The 23,489-nt window shown below is 39.6% G+C and overlaps 1 protein-coding gene across 2 annotated transcripts in view; it reads left to right on the forward strand.

Moving 5' to 3' along the window:
• vgll4b (vestigial-like family member 4b) overlaps positions 1–23,489 on the forward strand; it is a 36,714-nt gene that overhangs the window by 4,080 nt on the left and 9,145 nt on the right. The window contains exons 1-2 of one of the 2 annotated variants that reach the window (XM_058631539.1): positions 12,747–13,127; positions 18,903–19,131. In XM_058631539.1, coding sequence (XP_058487522.1) covers positions 13,046–13,127; positions 18,903–19,131 — 311 coding nt within the window. In that variant the 5' untranslated portion in view covers positions 12,747–13,045. Of the gene's footprint in view, positions 1–12,746; positions 13,128–18,902; positions 19,132–23,489 lie in introns of those variants that run through there. The other variant, XM_058631540.1, reaches the window with a different exon arrangement.

The following is a 23,489-nucleotide window of genomic DNA, read 5'->3' on the forward strand; positions in this document are numbered from 1 at the left end:
CCATTCACTCTCACACCTATGGTCAATTAAGAGTGTCCTATTTACCTAATCCACATATAACATGCAAACTCCATGCATAAAGGCCCGTGTTCCGACTGGGACTTCTACTCTTTTGTTTTCGTTCCTGTCGCACACAAAAGGACCTAAAGAGTGCTAACCACTATTCCAACTGTGTGGCAGATATATATATTATATATAATATAAATTAAATGTTTAATTTATAAATTAAATGTATGTTTTCTTTTCTGTACGATAATGGTCTTGCATCTTCATGTCAGTGAGCAACACTAATCACAGACCTTGAAGATAAAGACCCTGCGTTTTACTCAAAAGTCATGCCTCGTGAACGGGGACAAATGTATAATATTACGTGCCATCACCGCCTCCATAGCAATTTCGGTAACTACTTGGAAGATCTTGCGGTGTTCCCCACCCTTCCTGGAAGCACACCTGTATTTGCGTTTAACCTTTAACAATCTTTCTTTGCTCTGCACACTCAGCTGCAAGGACAAATCCAAATATTTTGGTTCGTACGGTCGTCGCACCGGCCAGTCATTCTAAAAGGAGGGCCGGTGGTTTAGGTCCTTTTGTGTTTGACAGGAACTACAACAAAAGAGGCAACAGGTGCCAAGAGAAGGTGGTTGACTCGAGATCTGCGCCGTGCCCTCTGCTCCATTTCTGTACACTGAAATACTGCTTGTTTGTTTGGAGAGGAACGCACACAATCACAGACGCACACAGACTCCCCCGCTGATTGTTATGGTTTCCATGGTTTGTTCAAACACGGACATTTGTTTCATAGCTCTTAGTGAGGGGTTTGCGCCAAAGGAAGAAGTCTGTAAAAATGTGGGAGAGTAGGAAAATATCAGAGATTCACACGATTCAGGATAAAAAACACAGTATAAACAAGAGGAGAATATAGCTTATAAGCAGTGAGTAAGTAAGATTAAATACCAATATACAGTTTATAAACAATCAATACATATAGGGGATGTTTTAAACGTGGTAATAAAGTAGAAGACTACACACAAAACATGCTGTCCTACAGTTGTTTATTTAGCTCCGTAAACACACAAACTAAAACAGAGAAGAGCGTGTTAGTGTTTCTACAACTGTAGGAGGTTTGCAGGCCAGACAGGGAGAGACTGAGGCGGACCAAACATCAGCGCTGTATGCTGTTTCTAAAGTTTTCATAACGTAAGATGCAGAACAGTATCTGTATTAGAACCTCAAAGGAAGTACTTCTTATGATATGAGGAGAATCTGTCGGATAATTTGGGCACACCAACAATCCAGAGCTTCAACGCAGTCAGGAATCCTGAGGCAAATCAACTTATAGCTTCTTATCTTGTTTATCTTTAAAGTCTTTGGTCCCTGTCAGGATCCAATGGGAGTAATGACCTCTGACACTTACACAGTTAATTTTCTCAAGATCTAGAACTCAGATAGTTAAAAAAAAAATCCTGCAACTAATGACTATTTTGATAGTCAATTAGGCATTGATTATTGACCTGATTCATCAGCTAATCAGATAATAAATAACACTGTTATTCAATGGCTCTATTGAGTTCCTTAGCTTGAGGTTGTTTTAGGCACGTGTTCTGTAACAAAAGATGTAAAGTGAGTTCATATCTTCCCTGCACTTAATAGTGAATGGAGAGAAATGCATAATATGACCCCCGTCCATAGCAATTTCGGTAACTTACTTGGAAGATCTTGCAGTGTCATCCACCCTCCCCGGAAGCACACCTGTATTTGAGTTTATCCTTTAACAATCTTGCTTGCACTGCAGACTGCAGCTGCAAGGACAAATCCAAATATTATGGTTTGTGTGGATGTTACAGTCATTCTTAAAGAGGGGCCAGTGGTTTAGGTCCTTTTGTGTTTGACAGGAACTACAGTGCAACACAAACAAGCAAAAAATTGTCATCTGGAAAGCAGCGCGTGCAAGTATTTGTACTACTACGTATACCGTAGGTGGCAAAGTGACAAACAAATTGGTGGACGTCTGTTTTTCGCAGTCTCAGCATAAGAAGCCAAAAGAAGCCGATGATGTAGCAGACTACTGCATCCGTCAGCAACTAATATTTTCCCTACATCACTGACTAATAATTGCATCCCTCTATCCTTCAACTGGTAAAATATATAGTTAAAAAGATCTTGATATAAACAGTATATGAAAAGTAAATTGAATAAAATAATATATGAATAATGACACTGACAGACCTTGAAATACACAACTCAACATCATATATATACCATCAAACATTTTAGACATGTTAATGTGTAAAACACTGTATAATACCCTTTAGCAGAACCCAGACTAGTCAGAGCCTGTGTCAGATCAGCACTGAAAGTGAAATGTAAGACCTTGTATCATTGCGCTTTGACGTAATCTGTCTGGAGGCGAACATAATTCTAGGTGGGAGGTAATTTGACCGAAAACTAATGCCCCCGCTGGGTTGGGTGGACAGGCTCGTTGGGTGTGTGCGTATATAGAACCTTCTTCAACAGTGAATGGATTTGCCCTTAGGTCTGTCCAGGTTCCTGACGCTCGATTCATGGCTTGTTATTTTAAACTTCAACACATGATCTGGACTTTGCATGTCTTTGTCTCTTTGCTTTGTTACAACAAACCGAGTGCATTGATGAAGTGTTGGCATTCTTTTCTACAGGATCGTGAACAGCAGTCTGAACTCTCTTTTACACGGTCAACTGTTATATTCCGGCTATATGCAGAATCTGGCGTTATGACACTTTTGTGGCAAGTGGAGCATGAATACTCATATATGTTGTTTCATTTAGCCTACAGCTGTTCAATAGTGTTAAAGGGGTGGTTTGAATCACTGCTTCTGGCCAAGAAATGGCCCATAACCACCTTTAAAATCACAATTTATGCACAGTATTTTGTATGAATCTTCTGTGTAATTATAGAGTTTAAAGACACTGATGGGTGGACGCTCATGGATTGAGGCTGTCTGTATATACAGTACAGTATATATACAGAGGCTATACAAATGTGCAATATAGAATGTCCTATATCCTTTTTTCAGCACAACCTAGGTAATCTGATTTTTATTTTTATGTGTTCAGTCACAATCTGTCTGCATGGAAGTGTTTGGGACAACAGTATAGCAGTTTTTTTCTTTACGTTGATAAATGGGATACCATGGCCATGATGTCATTAGCTATGCGATGAGTTATCTCTGCATATCAGTGTGCATGAATGTGGCAGGGAGTGGTGGTCAAAACATCTGCAGGTGCAGGAGATAAATCTCGTCTATGAGCAAAGGTTTTATCAGAGCAACGATCACTATATGCAATAATACTCATCCCACTTGAACATTGACTTCACTGGTCGTGTTATCTCTCACACTCATTTCACCTCTCTCTCTCTCTGCTGTACAGTATGTGTCATTCTGTATGAATCTTGCCGTTATCATTGACCTCCCTTAAGCACTAACTAATCATAATCAGGCACTGACAAACGTGTCAATAGCCTGTAATAAAAACACATTTGCAAACGTGTTTCTGTATTAAAATGAAAGACTGGATGATTTGAGAGTAATAAATCATGAGGCAGGCAAATATACAGTATCTATATATAGATATAAACAGTATATATATACAAACCTCATTTACAAAAAAGTAGATACACTTTAGAAAAATGCAAGTAAATCCTAAACTGTTGGCTCTATTTGTTAAACAGATAGTGATGCCTGCAACACACTGAAAGAAAATTGGGACTGATCCTGTTTGCATTTAAACACACCTTTTATTCATTTAGGAAATGGAGATACTCATTGCTGCAGTTGCAAATGTGAAATGTTTACACATTCTTACTGTACACAAGACTTGAGCTGCTCAGCAGTCCATGGTGGACTTGGTCTGATTCTCCTCCTCCTCCTCTCCTCCATACGTTTTCACTACATCAGGCACACACTCTGTGTCTAGGAAGACACTGGAACACAGTGTTTGTTGTTTTCTAGCTGTTAAGACGTTTAAAACCTTAATTAATTGGTTTCTTCAACATTCAAATTGTGGCTTGTCACATCCACTGGTCAGATGTCAGAATTGGTCGCTATACTGTTTGTTGGTCATCGCTAATGCTGAAGAAGAGCAGGGTTTGAAATTTGGGAATTCATTCATGATGTGCTTGGTGAAAGTGGGTCATGTGAAAGCCTCCCACTCTTACCAGTCTGTCTTCTATTGTCTCGGCCTCCCACTTCATCACTCCATGCCCCTTATACACTTCCCTCTGTGGTCTCACTCACTTGTGCTTTGACCGTGGCACAATCACGCATGCACACGGCTTCTTACGTCACCAACACCGCTTTGTTAGCATTGTGGTTCACCGGGCAGCCGTTAAGACTCGGGGGTCAGGAGGTCACCATGGTCACAAGGCTAGATGTCAAGTGTCAATGGGTCACTGGGCCATGTCACATGGTTATAGACAAGTAGAACTTGTTTTCCTATCCAGGCAACATTTCTGTGTTGCAGTTGTGCTTAAGATTATACACTTTTTTTCTTTAAGTATTATTATTTTTTGCTTGTGGACAAACACTTCTTTCATGTCTACCATAGCTGTGAGTAGCTAAATAAAAGATTATGTGGTATTTTACTTCAGCTGCTGTTTATTTCTGATATGTTTTGACAGAAACTAATAGTGGGGGAGTTTCTCTGTTAAATCTGGTTTGGCAAATGTAACTTCAAGACATTACAACTGCAAAAACCTCACGATTTGCAGATGGATTTGTCACCAGCTGCTTCTTAAGTGAAAAGGAAAACTATAATATTACAGAAAACCCTACATCCCCAGTGTCTGTAGATCAAATTTCACATATAAGAACAAAACACATAAATCCAATCTAAACAGTATTGTCAGTATTTCTGGACAAATCTTTTTTTTTTAAACCACTGACTGGAAAAATGAAGTAATGAAGTATTTGACATTTCCCTTTCAGTAAATGCCACACTCTGCTGTTCCAGCGAGGGAACTCTCTCAGAACTGTGCTGACCACACATACTTTACATTCCTCCCTTTTTGATAGCACTTACCATAGTTACTCAGAATGAAAGGGGGGGAGGGATCGGACTGACTCGCATGACAAAAAACATTAGTGTTTGTAATGCAAAGTACCTATGATGGCATAGTAGTGTCGGTGAAAGAAGTCAGTTAAAGATTAAGCGTGAGACGTGCATATAGCATGCCAACAAACTCACCTTTCTCGGATCAGTGTGTATTGTAATCTGCAGCTTTGTTGTCCAGTGATAATGTTGTGTTGACGACGTGATCACACTTGAGGCTGTATAATCCAGGCACAGATGGAGTGGCACAGAGCCTGCATGTTGGAGCAGCCCTAGCCAATAAATAATAAGCCCTTGGGCTCAGTTTGCCATCAGTTCAAAAAAAGTTGTCATACAAGCTCCCGCTGGTTACTGGACACGGCGATCCTTTTACACGACTGGAAATAAGACGTGGTGTTGATATATTTGTCAATTAACCTGACCAACCTCAAAGTCTTTTGTTTAAGTTGGATTGTGTATTCATTTGGCCACATGGGTTCATAACTGATTTTATCTCAGCCTGCTTCTCAGAGCAGAACAGATTTGCATCCCAGCGCCAGATTGGATTGGTTTTGGTGGTGGTCAGCGGAGTTGGAGAAGAGCTGGAGACAAGAGACTCAGGATTGGATGAGGCCGCCGAGGAAGAGTTTTGGTAAATGAATAAGACAACAATTTAGGGCAGCATAAGAAACAAAAACAATCTCTAGATAAAGTGCAGCATTTGTATGAGGTCAAATTTAAAAGAAGAATCCACTTTATATAGAGAATATTTAAAAAAAGTGCTGTACATTAACATTACAATAAGTGAAAAAAAGTGAAAAACACAATGGAAAAGAAAGGAATGGTCACAACAAGAGAGGGAGGACAACTTGGCAGAGTCGAGGTCACACCTGTGTCAGATGTCTTTGCTGTAAGAGGACACTCAAACACACTGTCGCTGGCCGATCTTGTTTCTGTCACTGCAGATAATATAACGTTAATTATAAGATGACGGCTGGTAATTACATGCAGGTGATCCAGCGGTTCGGAATAAAACAGTCAGCCAATTACACTCGACACTCAGACTCAGACTCACCACACAATAACAAAACAGCGCTGACTCTGATGTAAATCACTCACTTGACTCGGGGATCAGCGTGGAATCAGCAATCTGAAGACGTTAAGCACCTTCTTCATCTCGACGGACAAAAAGCATTTAGTCAACGTTCCCGCTGGACACATAACTAAGCTGGTGTTTGCCACTCAAAGCCACTGTAAACTGATCGTTGATAGTCGCAACATACTGTGCAAAAGTCTGAGGGCGCCACCAGCTTTGTCGGTCAAATTCTGGGATCATTGGCGTTTGCATTGGAGTGATGTAACTGAAAGTCAGTCTTTTATTATATATTAGCAGCATGTCAATGAGTTTAACTCAAACGGCATGTTTTTGTAAAGCTTAAGCATGTCAGGTTTTACCAGTAGCATCAATTAGGGCTCCACTCCAGGCTTAAGAGAGCCATGTTTGTGTACTAGTGTTCAAGTGTAAGAGTAGTTCACACTAAATACTTGACACCTGTAGAAGCAGTTTATGTGTGTGTGTGTGTGTGTGAAAAATGTGTTATTTTGAAACTGCATACATGTTTTTCCCATATTTTCTTCTATTTAATCATTGAGGTCACATACGGTGTCGATCTCTAACACAGCCCATAGAAACATTATCAAAACGCAGAATAAAAAGGATACTCAAGCGGAAATAACTGCACGGACTAAAATACATCAGTGAGTATTTAACCAGAGTATTTGTGTTAGTATTAATAGTAATAAGTATCTGTTTTGTGCTATCATTTCATTTCCATTGAAATTAATCCTTAATGTATATATATATATATATATATATATATATATATATATATATATATATATACGTATATATATATATATATATATATATATATATATACATATAGTGCTATAATCAAAATTGCAATTTGAAAAGGCTGCAATTAAATCTAAATTGTTTTAGACAATAGAACAATGCAATACATATTATATTCTCATCCTTGCAATCGAGTAGTTGCTATTTTGATGGCATTTGATGGTATGTAGCAATGCTCAATTATTTACCAATTCTCAATAAACCACATTACAGAGAACATCTTTTTAAAGATTTACCAAAGGACATGGCTGAGTGTGGTTCACTGCAGCTGGGATGATCAGGCCTACTGAAACCTTTTTCTACAGGACCAATCAGCTTTCAGGATACACACACACACACACACACTCATACCCAAACATAGAGAGAGACAAACAAGGAAAACGGAACGTATGTGTAACAAAGCTGAGCTGAAGCTTGACTTAAAATGCCCTAGTTCAGGTATAGGTATTTGTATTTAAAGGAATTGCATTTCAACACGTGAAAGAACGAGTCACGGTTGAAACTGAGCAGAGCCACCACAGCAGGTGTAACATTACAGAGAACCCATGGTCGGGAAAAATGACAGAATAGCTTCATTTCCACACAAGCACCTGTTGTTATCTTTGTTTTAGTGGAGCAACCGGATATTTCCTGCTGCGAGTGTTGAGGATATTGTCATCCAAACACACCCAGAAACCTGACGTTGTGTGTGTTCACCTTTTACAGCCTCAGGGTTTGTGCCAGTGTGTGTGTGTGTGTGTGTTTGAATTGAGAGAACATAGTTCGGGGGGGTAAACGTTTTCTGTACATTATGTCACTGTGTAAACACGTTGATATTTCAACAGAGGGTGCCATTAAGTATTCAAAAACTTGACTTTTGATCTGACTATGGAGCTTTTCTCCCACCCTGGTTTGTGAAGAGCTCAATATTACTTAATTTTACGTTGAAAGATTCTTTCAACAATTCATAAAGATAATTCAAATTGTCAAATAAGAAATTAGGAAATTGTTGTTGTTTTTTCCCACACTTTGCCGTGATCCTATGGTCTTTTGTTTAGCCAGTGTTTGTGTCACAACACTGGAGCGTGTTAATAAAGCATTAGGATGAATCACCACCTAGCCTGCACGTTGTTGTTGTTATCCAGACACACCCACTCCCCGGAGAAGCCCAGACCTGTTCAGAGAGAGAGAGAGAGAGAGACAGACATATGACACTACAGGAGATGAAGTAAGTCTGGCAGCACCTTGTCCTTATAGATTATTCAAATAAATAAAACAGGACAGGATGTGTGAACAGTGGTGAGAGGGAAGCAAGAAAAGGCGGGTTCCACTGTGTGAAAGATCGCTGTGGTGGGGTGGGTGTGAATAATAACAATAATAATGATAATAAACTTTATTTTATAACACAAAAATGTTACAACAATAAAACACAACACAGGGTTGAATGAAAAGTAACTCTGTTTTAACTTTGAAATGAAAAAAAAGATGCAAATAAAACAGTAAAATACAATAGGAAAAGGCTTGATTCAAGAGGTTAAACCCCTGTTTTAACTTTAAAATAAACTACAAATGCAAATAAAACACAACACAGGGTGGAATAAATAAGGGCTACTTGAGGTTTAAGTCTTCAAGTGCGCTGGCTTCCCTGATATCTAAGGGTAGTGTGTTCCAAAGTGAATGTAGATCATGAGCGAGCAAGTACTGGGCATTATTTTAAGTGTATTCTTAAACAAACTTGTGTCAATAAACACGGCTCATGTTATGGAATTTAGTTGAATGACTGCTTTTACACAAAGGTTTGCCTTTCATCGCTGTGGTTTTACCAACACAGTCGTTGCCGCCCCCTTGGCTTTTTCCTCACTAATGGTCATCGTCAGCTGTCACGAGGGAGCACTTCACCTTGACACTTAATCCCCGAGTGACGCTGAACAAAACAAACCTGGGGAGAAAAGGCCTTTTCCACAGTGGGCTAAGTTATGTGTAAGAACTTGTCCCTTGTGGAAGAAAGAGGTGGAATCATACTAATTTGTTGTATAACCATTAATCTTCTTAGAATACTTATTCAGTTTTTCCAGCCTGCCAGGCCAGGACAAAGATGCTGTGTTACAGAGCATGTTTGCCTTTTATAATTAAATTCAGCTTTTTACAACGACCTGAGAAGAAAAATGTGAGTGTGAATTTATGTCTGATGTACAAGTCATAACATACTACATGAGCATTTTAAAGGGCTAGTTTTATTTGATCTATTAGTGTATATAGGCAAGTTTAATAGAGAGTCCATTAATTTGTGTTCTACACTCGGTGGCCACTTTATTAGGTACACAGGGCACCTAATATAGTGGTAGAAGTGGCACCCAGTGTGGTCTCCTGTTGCTGTAACTCATCTGCTTGGAAGTTTGAGATATTACACATTATTATTAGAGTTAGTCTTCTCTTTTTATGTTGGTTATAACAAGTGGTAATTGAGTCACAGTTGCCTTTCTATCATTTCAAATATGTCTAGTCATTCTCCTCTGACCTCTAGCATGAGCAAAGCATTGTCACACTTTTTGAACCGTTCTCTTTGTAAGAGATGGTTGTGTGTATAAATCCCAGTAGATAAAAAGCCCGCCGTCTGGCACCAACAACCACGCCATGTTCAAAGTCATTTAAATCACCTCTCTAACCCGTTCTGATGCTCAGTTAGAACTTCAGTAGGTAATCTTGACCATGTCTCCATGCCAACCAGCATTGAGTAGCTGCCATGTGATTGGTCGATGAGACCATTGAACACGTGTGAATTGTAGTGCACAGACTAGTGAGACACACTAAGTCGATTTTAAGGCAGTTGAGGAACCAAAGCTCTCAGTGTTCAACGGTCTGAGGAGCCATTTAAGTTCTTAAATTGCTGCAGAAGCTTCAGGGAGTTGCATCAAGTTAAATGGAGACACAGGTTGGTTCATATTACATGATAAGATACATGCAAAGTAATAAAGAGTTAATTATCAGAGTCTAAGTCAAACTGACTCAGCAGTCTGACTGGCATCCCCACTCTTATAACTCTCTAACCACCACAGATGAAGTCATAGTCACTTCAGTGATAACAAGCAATAAGAAGATACTTGGCTGAGAAACTAGAACCACGTGCCAACAAATGAGTTCAGTATTTGTTTCTGTGCTGCGAGCCAGTTACATGCTGATTGGAGTTTTAAACAAAACCTAGTGCCAGGAAACAAAACGGCCTTATTTCTAATTACATGTTTTCATTATTTGTTTTCCTTACTATCAGTGTTTGCTGTTTTTACTATTTAGGCTTTGTATATGCCAAGACTTTACCCATGGACTCAGTTAAATTAAGTTAAAGGTATATCGCCCCCTCTTGACCAGACTAGACACTCATTGGCCCACAGGTCATTTGAGTTTGACCATCCCTGGTCTTGTACTTAATTTATCAAGATGTCCAATGCACCTGTCACTCAAAATAGATGTGTGTATTATTTGTGGGGTATTTTTAAGTCTTGGTAATAGTTTATATATGTTTATATAATGTATAGGTGTACTTTGTAATATGTAAACTAATATTTAAAGTTTTTAAGGGGCCTTAAGTCATCTATAGTTAAGTTAGCCATTGGGAGTTAAGGCCATAAGGGGGCAGTAGTCCTCAAAAATGTAAACAAATGCATATAATAATACATTATAAGCTGATCAATGTTAATTTGTCTTTGGTTTTTTATGTTTTCAGACACATGCGTGTTGTAATATGAAGCACTGGCTGTAGTCTCTGTGTGGACTCTTGCATGTGAAAGTAAAAACAATGGCTTTCCAGTGAGAAAAGAACCATGTTCCATAGTTGTGAGCCATGGTGAGAAGGGGAGGTCAGGAGGTTAGAGGAGAGTTTGGGGGGGAGGCATTTAGACTGGTGTGTTTTTTGTAGCAGGTCGTTGTAAATGATTTATTTTGAACATGCATATGCTGCTTGTTTTGGGGTTGTGGGCTGTGTTTGAATGATTTAGGGAGGGCTGAGAGACGGGGTGAAATCCTCTGTGTCTTAATCCGGTTTGAGGTTTGAGTTATGAGATGCTAGTTTAGTCGGAAAAGGAAAAACAACAACTGTGACTGTGTGTGCTGATATGCATAGTCTACAATAGCTTTGACCTGCATGGAGTCCAGGATATTGTATTGTGTATTCTTTTGTCTCTGTGGGTGAGGAAATTTAAGTTTGACTCCAAAAGTGGGTCATACCACTTAAAGGTCTACAATGACATCTCACAGGTATTTAGTATTTTTGTCTGAGCCTTTCATCAGATCGCTCATTTCCGGGCCTGTGTGTTTTTGTGGGTTAAGTCTCCCAGGAAAACACACACATGACAAATGTGCGTTTGTGTGTAAGCTCACACTTTGAAGCGCAGCCACACCCTGCTCATTATATCCTCAGTCAAATGCCCAGAGGAAGCTGCTCACTCCTCTTTCCACACAAACCATGTAATGTGATGACAGTCATATTCTGTTCATCCATAATGACCATACTCTTTTTTTCCCCCCTCCTTTTATCCCACTTGCCTGCTGCTTTTTCCACATCCTCCCTTTTTTGTGGTCTAATCCTGGGTGTAGGCCTGCTCAGGCACCAGCAGGGGGCGGAAGAGACTCACTCTAAAAGTGAGCCTTGGATAACTTTTTCAAACCATTAAAATAAGTAATGCATGTTATAACAAGGCAAACCAAATTATAAACTTTTTCATACCATATTAGAATGGATATTCCATTATAGGCCACCATGGCTGCATTAACTATTATTTTTATTATTAATAATTTAGTCATTATAAAGAAAATATTTCTTAAAAAACCTTGCATTTACAAATGTACCCACTCCTTTTCTCTGTTTCTTTCTCTCAAGTCTTTCAAGTTTTAAAGCCTCTTTGCCATCACTATTAATATTCCTGCAATGACGTAAAGGTACAGCCATGATTTCCTTTTTCAATATTGATCAATAATCGCATAATAACTTTTCAGCATCTCTCCATCTAGCACTTCATATTCTGTGAATATGAAGTGAAGCATAAATGTAAATATTCTGTGCTGGACTAGCCTCCCACTTTATCCCTTTATCCCAAAACTGAAAAATGCTTGTGTTGAAGCAGCACTGTCTTATAATAAACGCAATGTGCTTGGCAGGATTGACAAAGTGACAAATAGAAAAACTTCACTGCTGATTTTATAATTAAACATAAAATAGAGAAATATATAGAAGATTTAATATAAAAACTAAAAGAATAAGAATCAACTGCAGGAGAGATAAACACATTAGCACATACTGTATTCGAAAGAGATGTTATTATCTGCCTCCTGCAGATGCAGTTAGCTTATATCTAATTATTATTATTAGACTATGTATTATTGCAATTGTAATTAGTTTTTATTTGCACACACACACTAAGTAGTAATCGTGAATTTGGCCAGTAGTGAACACACACACAACCCGCACTTATCTGCACTTAGGAACCGGTCTTGCTCAGGGGCACCCGAGCCCTTTGAGCTTCCCCAGGGTCTGAACCAGCAACTCTCCAGTTACAAGCCCCAAATCTGTAATACAAGGAGTTGTGACACTTTTAAAACTGTACTATTATCCCTCATGGTGGACACCACTCTCACCCTTCTTACTCCTCCTCCTCCTCCTCTTCTTCTGTGTGTGTGTGTGCGTGCGTGCGTAAAAACATCCCTGATATTTGAGGCGCTCCAGAGATTTGCCGCGCATGCGCAGTGCCGCGCCGCGAGCAGCACCAGCTGCAGCGTAGAGCAGTGGTGCAGTCATACCGAGCATAGCCTGCGTGTCAGTGCAGTCGACTTACAGCTGGCTGTGAGGAGAACTGACGCTACCCGTTCTTTTTTTCCGCTCTCCAACACGTAATACCTTTACCCTGTGTTATCAGAAACTGTCCAAACCACATAAGAACAATCGGGAGTATTCAGGCGTGACACTCTCCGCGTTGTTTTTATTTGCTTTTGTAGAAAACTAAACTTGGAGGCTGGGCCTTTAGCTTTCTGAGCGTCGCTTGAGCGGAGAAGAAGAGAAAAAGAAGCTGGTCTTTGTGTGTAAAAAGTCGATAAATGCTACTAACGAAAATGGACCTGTTGAACTACCAGTACCTGGACAAAATGAACAACAACATCGGCATCCTCTGCTACGAAGGTAAAGAGTCTGCGCTGCTTCGTTTGTGGGCGTTTTTTTAAATTTAACGCTTGTTTTTCAAAAAAAAAAAAGTTGTTGGTGGTCGCTGCTACCGAGTGAACGTTAGCTTACAGACAAGTTTCCCACTCTTGCTTCCCACGAACCAGAAAATATGTCCTTTTAACAACAACATCATATCAGTTTATTCAACATTTCCTCGAGTGAAACTGTTTATGACTTTGACGCTGTTTGAGCGCTGTTAACGTTCTATAACGTGCCTGTTAGCAACGTTAGCCTACATGTCAACTTCTAGCCATTTGTTTTGTAGTCCACAAGAGTGGGAAGTGTGTTTATTAATATGTATTATTATGTTCTGCATTGTTTATGACCGCTTTGAGACAAAAAGCTGGAATAACAGTCGCATGTGAGCGATGTGAAAAAGGCAGGGCTTTCTCCTGCGGGTGACTCACTTAACTTTCAGTTAGTCTGATTATTCGTATAAAGTCTGAAATGTCTGCCATGTAGTTGAGTCATATTCTGTCAGAAACCAGGCCTGTTAAAGGAAGTACCATCTATCTGGAGCTGTTCACTTTGTAAAACAAACAGACTTTTACAGTAGTAGAGTTAATGTCACTGTAAAATAAATCACTCACTGAGCTCACCTCACACACCACATGTGCCAAGAACAGAAATGTTTAAGAAAAGAAAAAAGCTATTACCTGCATTTTGAAGTGCTCCAGTCAGAATACACTAGATATAACATTCATTTAAAAAGTACCAGTTATTGTAGTAAAAATGTTTAAAATGCATAGTGTCCCAGTTTATTAAATATGTTTAAAAGTATTTGATATTATGTAACAGTATTAGATGCTGAGCTGAGTACATTTAATATATATATATATATATATATATATATATATAAGTAATATTTATTGTACTTTGGGTTAAATTCCTAAACTCAATCAGGGATTTTCTGATGCCTTCTTGTTGTTCTGAACACAGGAGGATGAGTTCTTTGCAAGTCTATGACTTTTCGACCAGTTTGACTCCCCATTCGTCTGCTTTTCTCTTCAGGGCTCACATATTATCATACCGTCCTTCAGGGAGATTAATCTCATTTCCTTCTGCCATTGCACTGCTCTGCAGCTCAACTAGGACATGACAGAAACATGTCGGGATTGCTTTTAGGTATTTCAGTCTCAGAGTTATTATTATTATTGTTATTGTTCACATATCTCCATTTGAAGTGGACATAAAATCAATAGAAGAGCTGCAGCAAGGCTCTTCTCCCTTTCCTTCATTGCTTTAATGAACTTGTAGCACTCCTGTTGCAACTGAATTTGTCCATCCTTGCAAAGACGTTTTGGTCAAATCTCTAAGCCTCATTTATTATGAGTGGATGAAAGCAAAACAGATGTGCATATCTCAACTGACTTCTACTAAAACTATTAGCAGCAGAAGCACATAATGTTTTTTTTTCTCCCCTGTTGATGAGCATGTGATTAAAGCCTCTGTCATTGGTGATTTATTTTTGTCCGTCTCTAATGCTTTTTGGGGGCTGCTGTGTTGCTGCCATTCCTGTTTGGCAAACAGCAGGTAAGATTGTTGCTTTTAGGCATGTTCTCTCGGAGTTTTGCTCTGGGAACACATGCCATTCTCATGAAATTTCAGTGACAGCTTTCTTTGAGCTCACTCTTGTGTGCAGTGATAGTAGCAGATAAGACTGGCCTGGGATTGAAGCCAATTTTTTTTGTGGGGGGGGGATGTCTGTGTCTCTGCAAAGCTTCACCTTTCTCAGGTTACATCCTGTCTCTCACTGAAGATAATTACAGTGAAGTAAAGTGAAGGGGTAGTGGTATGGTGGTGGGTGCTCTTTAGTGTTTTTTTTAACACTTGAAATATCTTCTGGGTTGGAAGTTAAATGTAAAAAAAAAATTCAAATAGGCTGCATAACAAAAATACTCACCATGAATGTGACACAAATGAATTCAGATGGATCTTATTTAAGAGTCTATAGTGTTTGTCCTGCAAGTTAAGACTCAAAAGACTAAGAAACCATGATATTTACTAGCACCACCCCATATCTTGCATTGAGCTGGAAGTTAACACTGCTTTCACTCAAACATGTGGGACTGAATGAGTGTCTCTAGATTCATCTCAGTAGGATTAGCACCTCTATATTTTTTTTCAGGATTTTGTGTGTGTGTGTGTGTGTGTGTGTTGTTTTTTGCTGACTGAGCTACAATTTGACTCCATATGCCTCATGATAAGAAAACAGAGATTATAATAACAGGGAGAAGGGCCAATCAGTAAAGGGTGTTGAAGAAAAAAAAGGCCTTCATGTTCAAACACGCTGAGCTCAGAAGGGGCAGGGGGAGCTGTGTGATATTGTGGGTGTGCTGACTTGGTGTTTTATGCATGAGCAGCAAAACTCATCCTGACAAACATAATCAGATATACTGTCCCAAAGGCTGTATTTCTGCTCTAAAGTGCTCACACGCCTGTCATCATCAGTGTTTATTAGCAAGTGTAGATGTCCCATGCTGCCAGTAGTCTCACATATGTGCCTGGACAGTGGACACCTGTATCATGTGTGTTGATATGTTGCATTTCTAAAATCCTACTTTTTAAATATACTGTATATCATGAGACACATCACAATCTGAGGCCTTCAGATATATTTCAATTAGATGGATTGCGCCACCATGACGTCTTCAGTGCACTTCCTTTGTGTTCCCTACATTATAACTCTGTCAAAATGACAAACAGAAATTGTAAAGTAATTGTAAGCATCATGTTAATTGTGATTATTGCATTTTAACATGACAATTTGGTTATTAAAAACATTAATCTTGACCATCTATTCTTTCTTCTTCTTGCCTTCATCTTTATAGTCCTCTTATAAAAGAGAAAAGAAAAATCAAATGTAACATGGCCTTCCTGTGTTGCACTTTGTAGTCGGTGGATGTATCACAATGTGACGATGGTGTAGGTTTGTATATATTCAAATTGGTTTTTGAATAAATAAAAAGTAATACTAATAGTATATTAGTGCATATCTAACTGCCCTAGCAGCAGCGACACGTTTGGGGATCATAATATCATGCATATTATCAAATGATTACATAGAATAAACAGTTATTTTAATAAACTGATGAATACAATGTGTAAAGGGCAGCATTGCAAGCAAATCCTAATTTTAAACTACTCTGTTCTGCAAACCACACTGTCTGGCTGCTCTCAACTTTGTTTTTCAATAATGTTAAACTGTGATTTTACTATTGGAAATTGTTTTTGTTTTGTTTTCCCCACCCCCTTTCTCCCTGTAAAGCCTCTACCAGTAGTAGGCCTGGCAGTGAGGGATGCATAGTAAAATGCTGACTGTCCCTTTTTTGCTGATAAGCAGGGAAAAATGGAACAAGATTGAGAACCTTCTCAAAACCATGCACTTTTGTCAGGCCCTCTCTTTTGTCTGTCTGTTGTGCTTACCTTTCCTTTCCTTTGTCTCTCAGAAAGATTCAAACAATCTAACACCCAGAGATATCAAATCTCATTTAATAACACAGACATTATTTTTTTGAGAGAGCTTTTTTTTTTTCTTACATGTCCTCATGGGCGTTACAAGCCCAAAACCTCTATAAACCTAACAACAAGGATAAAGGCTTACCAGAGGGCCATGTTCATGTTACTCAGCCAAAATAAACTCTGCCAAAAATAATAATTTTGCTGCTTTGCTAAGAGAGGACATACTCTCATCTTTTTCCAGTATCTGAAGGGGTAGAATGAAAGAAAAAGAGGGGGAAATGGAATCATAGATAGGCTTACCTCCATTTGTAATCCAATCTCATCCTGACTCCAAGCTGTTTGAAGTTCTTTCAAGACAAATAGGCTTTGATCATGTGAACCTAATAAACTGAGAGAGCAGCGAAGGGGAAGGAGAGGCGAGTTTTAGTTTTTTGTGATACGACACTACGTGTACTTCTACTGAGTGACTGCTGGAAATTGGGAGAAAATGTCAGTACTGCAGGTATCTTTGTGTACTGAATACATGTGAACAATAAATAGTGTATGCCATCTCTCCTGATTTTTAGGAAAATGTTCCTTTCTATCTTTGTCTTTATGTCACTGCATCTTGTGTCTGCTGCTCAGCATGTAAACCGGAAGTCAATATGTCCGTGAATTGATGTTTATATAATTTATTGCAGGGCTGGGTGAATTTTAGACAGGTGTATCTACCTGGCTGGCAACAAAGTGTAATCAGCAGTCAAACATGGTCAAATGTCTTGTTTAGCTATCAGGTGAAAAAAAAAATGCTCACACATTCAACCCTTGTTCAGTGTGTCACTCCCATACCTCTGATAAGCGGTTATGTGTCCCAGATCCTGATTGGACAGTGTGGTGTCACCTTCTCTCTTCTTTTATTGCCACCCCTCTGTCCTGCTGAAAACAATGATGTCACCCTTGTTGCCATGGCACACAGTGGGGCAAGCAGGAACATGCTAGAGGGACAGGCAAAGAACCACCAGCCATGCCTGAACTAAAGACACATAGGGGTGTTTGGGTGAATAGAGCAGCACACATTTTATGACATTACCAAGCTTGTCAGTGCGCATGTTTATGCACTACTGCCCCCTGAATGACTTAATGATCTAATTATTTTCGGATCACCTCAAACTAGTGTGTAGTCAGATTTTATGACATCATTGTTAACCCTCCAATACAGAGCTGGACATACATACATACACATAACTTCCTCTGCTTTTGAGCCAGCTCAGACGCATTTTGTAGTAAATAGGTGGTACCAACTGTGTGTGTTTTCGTTTGTTTTTTTACATCTAATGAAAAGCAACACTTTAAATATACATCTGCAGTATGAACAAAAACAAGTGAAGCCCGACGATTATTTGCTTTTAAGTATTGTGCTGTAAGTAATGCATTTCAGAACCCCAGCAGAAAAATCACATTTAAACTAATAACAATAAATAGGTCTCTACTGTGCTGCTACTCAGCACTGATGTGTATTCTGTTTGACTTTGCCATTAATATTAGCTGCAGTTTAATGTAAATGTAAATCAAATTGAAAAGAGAAGGGGTCAGCTAGTTGCAGTTGCATTGCAGGGGGCTGGTGTCTATTGTTGTTATGGACATGCTTTTAGTTATTATATGAGTATTGTTAGAGAAAGCTGGACTTGTGTGCTTTAGTCGAGGCTTTGTGTTTTGTTTGGGGAAAATTTCAGACAGATACATGAGGCCGAAGCAGTGGAAAGTCCCAGTGCTGAGATGGAGCCAGTGGTAGTTTTCCTGATTCTTTTTTTCTTGTACTCCCACTCTCTGACAACTCTGTAGGTCCTCTGTACCAGAGGGAGACAGACACTGTGAGAAATAGTTCACAACACACACACACACAGACACACATGCAGAACCCATCCACAACCATTGCTTCCAAAACATCCATAACCAGATATTTCTGCTCATGGCAGAGGTTTGTGCCTCTCTCAGCAAACTGTATGTCAACAAAAATGAAGTTTGACCTGGAACACAGCCTGTACAGTAAACACTGTCATAAAGTAGTTTTGTGGTCTCACTGTTTAAAGATGCAATAAAACAGTCACCTTCTATTTGAAAACGCTGTAATTTTGACTAATTACCGTAATTTTCACATATGGCTGTGGACCCTTTTTTAAGTGTCAGCACGTGAGGCAACAGCAACTGTCTCTTCAGTTTTAGCTGTGTTTTAAAATTGAACAAAAAGTTAACTCCCCTTTGTCTTATTCCTGTGTTGTCTTCCAACCTCAGGCGAGGCAGCTTTGAGAGGGGACCCCAGACTGCAGTCCTTGTCCTTATCCTCGTCCACATCCTCCTCCTCCTCGTCATTGTCCTCCTCTTCTTCTTCAATCTCCAGCCACAGGACAGGTCCTCCGCCCATCAGCCCGACCAAGAGAAAACTGAATGGGGACCAGGGGGACAGCGACATGGATGACAATGAGCATGTGGCAAAGATGAGCCGACTGTTTGCTGCTCAGCTGTGAGTATTTATTGAAAACCATTATTGAGCCCTCAAAATACATTTGTTTTCGAGATATTCATTTCCTGACAAAAATGTGGATTCAATTTCCTATTGCTTCTCTTTTCTGACTCTCTTTCTCATGCAAAAATTAACCTGTGATGAAGCCTTTCTACTTCCTAGAAGCCACTTATACACACAGAATAGTCACTGTATTTAAAAGAAGTCATTTTTTTTTTTACTTGTGGATGCCCGTGTTTCTCTTGGCCACGTGTTTGCGGGAACCTTGCTTGGTATAAGCTCTGCACAGACAGGCCTTCTTAGAAGTCCCAGTTTGGACTCCAGGGTGCTATGCCAGGTTTAGCTGGCTCCACAGTGTTCTCCTTATAGCCACAGACCTCTGGAAGCTTGGAAACAGGGACTGCACAACAGAAAAATGACTCACATCGTCAACGTTCCCACATTCCCACTTCCAGAGATTCCAGAGATTCTAGAGCGCTTACTGGTGGTGAAGGACTGCTGGGCCTGGGGCGGTCATGTCAGAGATTTCTCTATCCATCTGTTTATCTCTCCTTGTGCCTGTCACTCTCTCTCTTGTCCAGTTTTACTGAGTCAGGGATGGTACTGCAGCCACTGCTCTTTAATGCAAACGTAATCAATGAGGCTTTTAAAACGTCTGCTTTTCTTTGTCATTTCATTTCATTTCATTACAATTATAGTGTGTGGTGACTGTATGTTTCCTTGCCTGTGTGACAAGCCAGGAATATACTTCTCTTAAATCAAATTGTTCTAGTGGAGCAAGGGGAAGGGTCTTTGTTCCTTCATCTTGTGACTCTGGGCACACATAACAAAGGGTTAGATTGTGCTTTTGTGACATTAGTGCAGAGTCATCTTGTTTTCTGGTATGAATATATCAGTAGTGGGAAAATTAACATTGGACTCGGCAGTCAAACCAAGCAGTAAGCCCATCTTCCCACTTGTTGCATTAGTCTGTTGTGTTGGTCATTTTTCAATCCCTGTGAGACATTTTTTCCACACACCATGCGGTTAACTTCTGCATGCACTGATAAGCAAATGCTCCTACTCATGTGTCACAAGTTGGATTCTGTTTAGTAAGTTGGTGTACCACAGCACAATAGGACTTATTGTCATATCAGCTTTCAGCTTGGTGTTGCAGTTTTTAGGTTCTGTGAAAGCAGATCTTATACAACAGTATAAGAAAAAACACTGTGATGCCTTCAAGTTGCCCTTTGTTCCAATTATTTTCTGGGAATATTCTGTGACAAGCCACTCCTTTTATTTATATCTCTTTATTTACAGTATTTTGACAGAGTTTAAGGTTAATTCTTCTCAAGAAAGGTCAAGTAGTACATACATTGTATAAATCCAGATTCAGAGCATTCTAGGTTATAACGCATCCCCAGGACTTTTTTTTCCTCCTGGAAAGCCATCGTAAAAGTGTCTTATTTTAAGTCATTTAATTTTGGGTTTCTCTGAGGGCATTTTTTTCCTGGCAAAGGTAACTGTTGAGTGACTTGTGAAACCTGCCGTCTGTCAGCCTATGAAAGGTTCTCCACCTTGTTTGAACTGTCGTTCAAAAACAGTGATTATACAAAAGTGGACAATGATCAGTTGGTTTTACAGGAAAAAGTCAAACTAAAAATAACCAGTAAAAGAAAACACTGCAATGCGCCTCACTGTCAACTCATCTTTATTTAACATGCATGAGCTTTCTGCACAATTTCACCAATTTGCCAATTGTAGGAGCAGTGATTTAGTATAATTTGAAAATGACGGACTTGGTTCCTTGGGAAAAAGTTAGACAGCAAACCAGAAAAAGTCATGCACACACACACACAGTTCACATATCCTGAGATGGTTATCTGACACCGTTCTAGCTGTTGGATTTTGCTGGCTGCTTCTGTCTTATGTAGCTCATGTTTTGTCTGCACTGATAGCTCTGCACAGTCATTGGTGTCCTTCATGTTTTGAAGCGTTTTGTGTTTTTTATGTTTTGCTTGAATGGCAGTTTTCATGTATGCTCTCTCTCTCTCTCTGTGGCTAAATAATGAGTTGCTTGTTGCTGCCGTGTCTTTTGTCTGCAAGTTCAGTCATACTTTCAGTGTTGATACTGATGAAAAACACTTGACACCCATGATGCTGGGTGGGGCCAAGGTGAAAGCTCGGGTTTCCTTTTGTTGTCCAATCAGGTGAAATCAGGGGGAGGTGCAACTCGGATGAGATAAAAAAAAAAAATATGGGACAGTGTTACATGCGAGATAAATTAACAGATCTGTCTTTAGTGTAAGAATGTTGATATGGATTAGGGCTTTGCAAGAATCCAGTGAAACGAAATATATACCCTAATAGAGGTACTATAATCAAGGTGATATAATGCAATTTGTCTCCCTCACAAATAGTCTGTTTTATGTACAACGCTCATAATAAAAAAATAACAATGTTATATGCATTAACAACATACAGTTTTGTTGGAGTGGTGAGAGGTTAGAGAAAGTATAATGGCCAAAATCATGCTCCCAACCAGTGGTCGGAGGCTCAAATGCAACAGTAATCCACTGTTAAGGACATTTCCAAATCAATATTGCATCATGCCATGAAATATCATATTTGAGCACTATTGATCCCCTAATGTGGCTGTGATACTGAGCACTGTAGGTCTGCATGCACTCTGCATGTGTTTGTGCAGGTTTGTGCATGTGTAGCCGTGTGCTGTCTGTACATGTGTGTGTTTGCTTGTCCATGTGTGATCATCTTTGTGTGTGGCTGTGACTGGGCTCCTTGTCAGGCAGCAGGGGCTAAGTTCTCGCTTTTCTCTGAGGAGTAGGAGGAGGAGTCTTAAACAAAGAAGCCTTATCCTGTCCACTGGAGCCTGTGGGCTGGAAGCTTGCTGCAGCCTGTTCACCCGCCTGCCCGCTACTCTACAGTTGTAGACCCCACGAGTATAAAAGTACTGTTGCTCAGCTGTTTCACCCCCTCCTCTCCTTAGAAAGAAGAGTAGACACAGTACACAGTTCTTAGATATTCAGATGTTTTTTAACACTAAACATTGGATCCTTTAGAGACTGTAGATTCCAGGTCATGTTGTCAGTCAGTCTTTGCAGATTTATTTCAGGAACATTGTTGCTGTAAACCCATTAGCCTGGTCATAAGAATGATCAGTAGTAGGTCGTTGTCTTTTATCTGTTAGTACAGTTCATTGTATAATTTACTCTGAGGTTGTAATAAATATAGTTGCAATAGTAGAGTGATATACCACTAGTGGCTGCATGGTTTAAAATGAAGCTAGAAGTTTTTTGTCGTATGTGATTGTTCTCTCACATTCATGGTGTTCACAGAAGACCTAAAAAGCAGAATCCATAGTAATCATGTTACTGCAGTACTAGGACTGTAGTACAAAGAAACTGCAGCTGCTTCTCACTGGGAACATCGTCACAAAGTTGTTCTCAAGGAAGTTTCTCCAGAGGCCAAATGAGGAGAAAATAAGAGACACTCTCTCTCCCTCTCTCAATGTTCATTGTTAGCCTCTTGTTTTACAGAGGACTATTTATATAGTGTGTGAGCATGAGAAAAGCGGAGGGAGTGCGTGTTCTTTTTCTTTTGTGTGCAAATGTGTGTCTCTCTGTGTGTTTCTTTGCTTTCTTGTTGTGGTTATTCCCATATCCGATCTCTCCCGGCTTTTGATAACAAAGGATTGTCTTCAGTCCTTTTTTCTCTGCAGTCATTTCACAGGCAAATAACGTGCTTGATTTTGATCAGCGTTTCTGCATGAGTGAAAACATGAAGGATTTAAAACAGCTGTGTCCGGGCTCTGTTTGGAAATGTTGTGGGAAGTCTTTCTTACAGGCTTTTCGAAAGTCGTGGGATTTGCCAGAGCAGTTTCATTAAGCTTATGTTATATTTTATGGTATAGGGAAAAGGCACTTGATTCATAGCAATAATATATATGTGTAGTACACATAGTAACATAGTATGTGCATTGTATTGTCTCTGCATTTAAGTATTCAAAGAATGCACTAAGGATGCAAAGATTATTATTAATATCTGTTCACTCCCATGACTACAGCCTGAACTGATCAGCATAAACTCTTTTGAGATGTCGTTATACTTCTTTACAGTCCGGGTAAGCCCTGTGGCTCTCTCTCCCTCTCTCTCTCTCTGTGTACATTTTGTGGGTTTCTGCAGACCTCGCAGAGCTTGGGCCTGGTTGTAACCTGTGGTTGAGCCTTCATCATGTCTCTTTTTTTCTTTTTCGTCATCTTCTTTCTGTACCCTGATTCTTCCCAGATGTTTCCTGTGTGTATCTCCCTCTCTCTCCCTCTCTCTCTCCCTCTCTGTGTGCCCAACCAAAGATTTGTAGT

Source organism: Solea solea, chromosome 6, assembly GCF_958295425.1.
Source record: "Solea solea chromosome 6, fSolSol10.1, whole genome shotgun sequence".
NCBI classification, from domain to species: Eukaryota; Metazoa; Chordata; class Actinopteri; order Pleuronectiformes; family Soleidae; genus Solea; species Solea solea.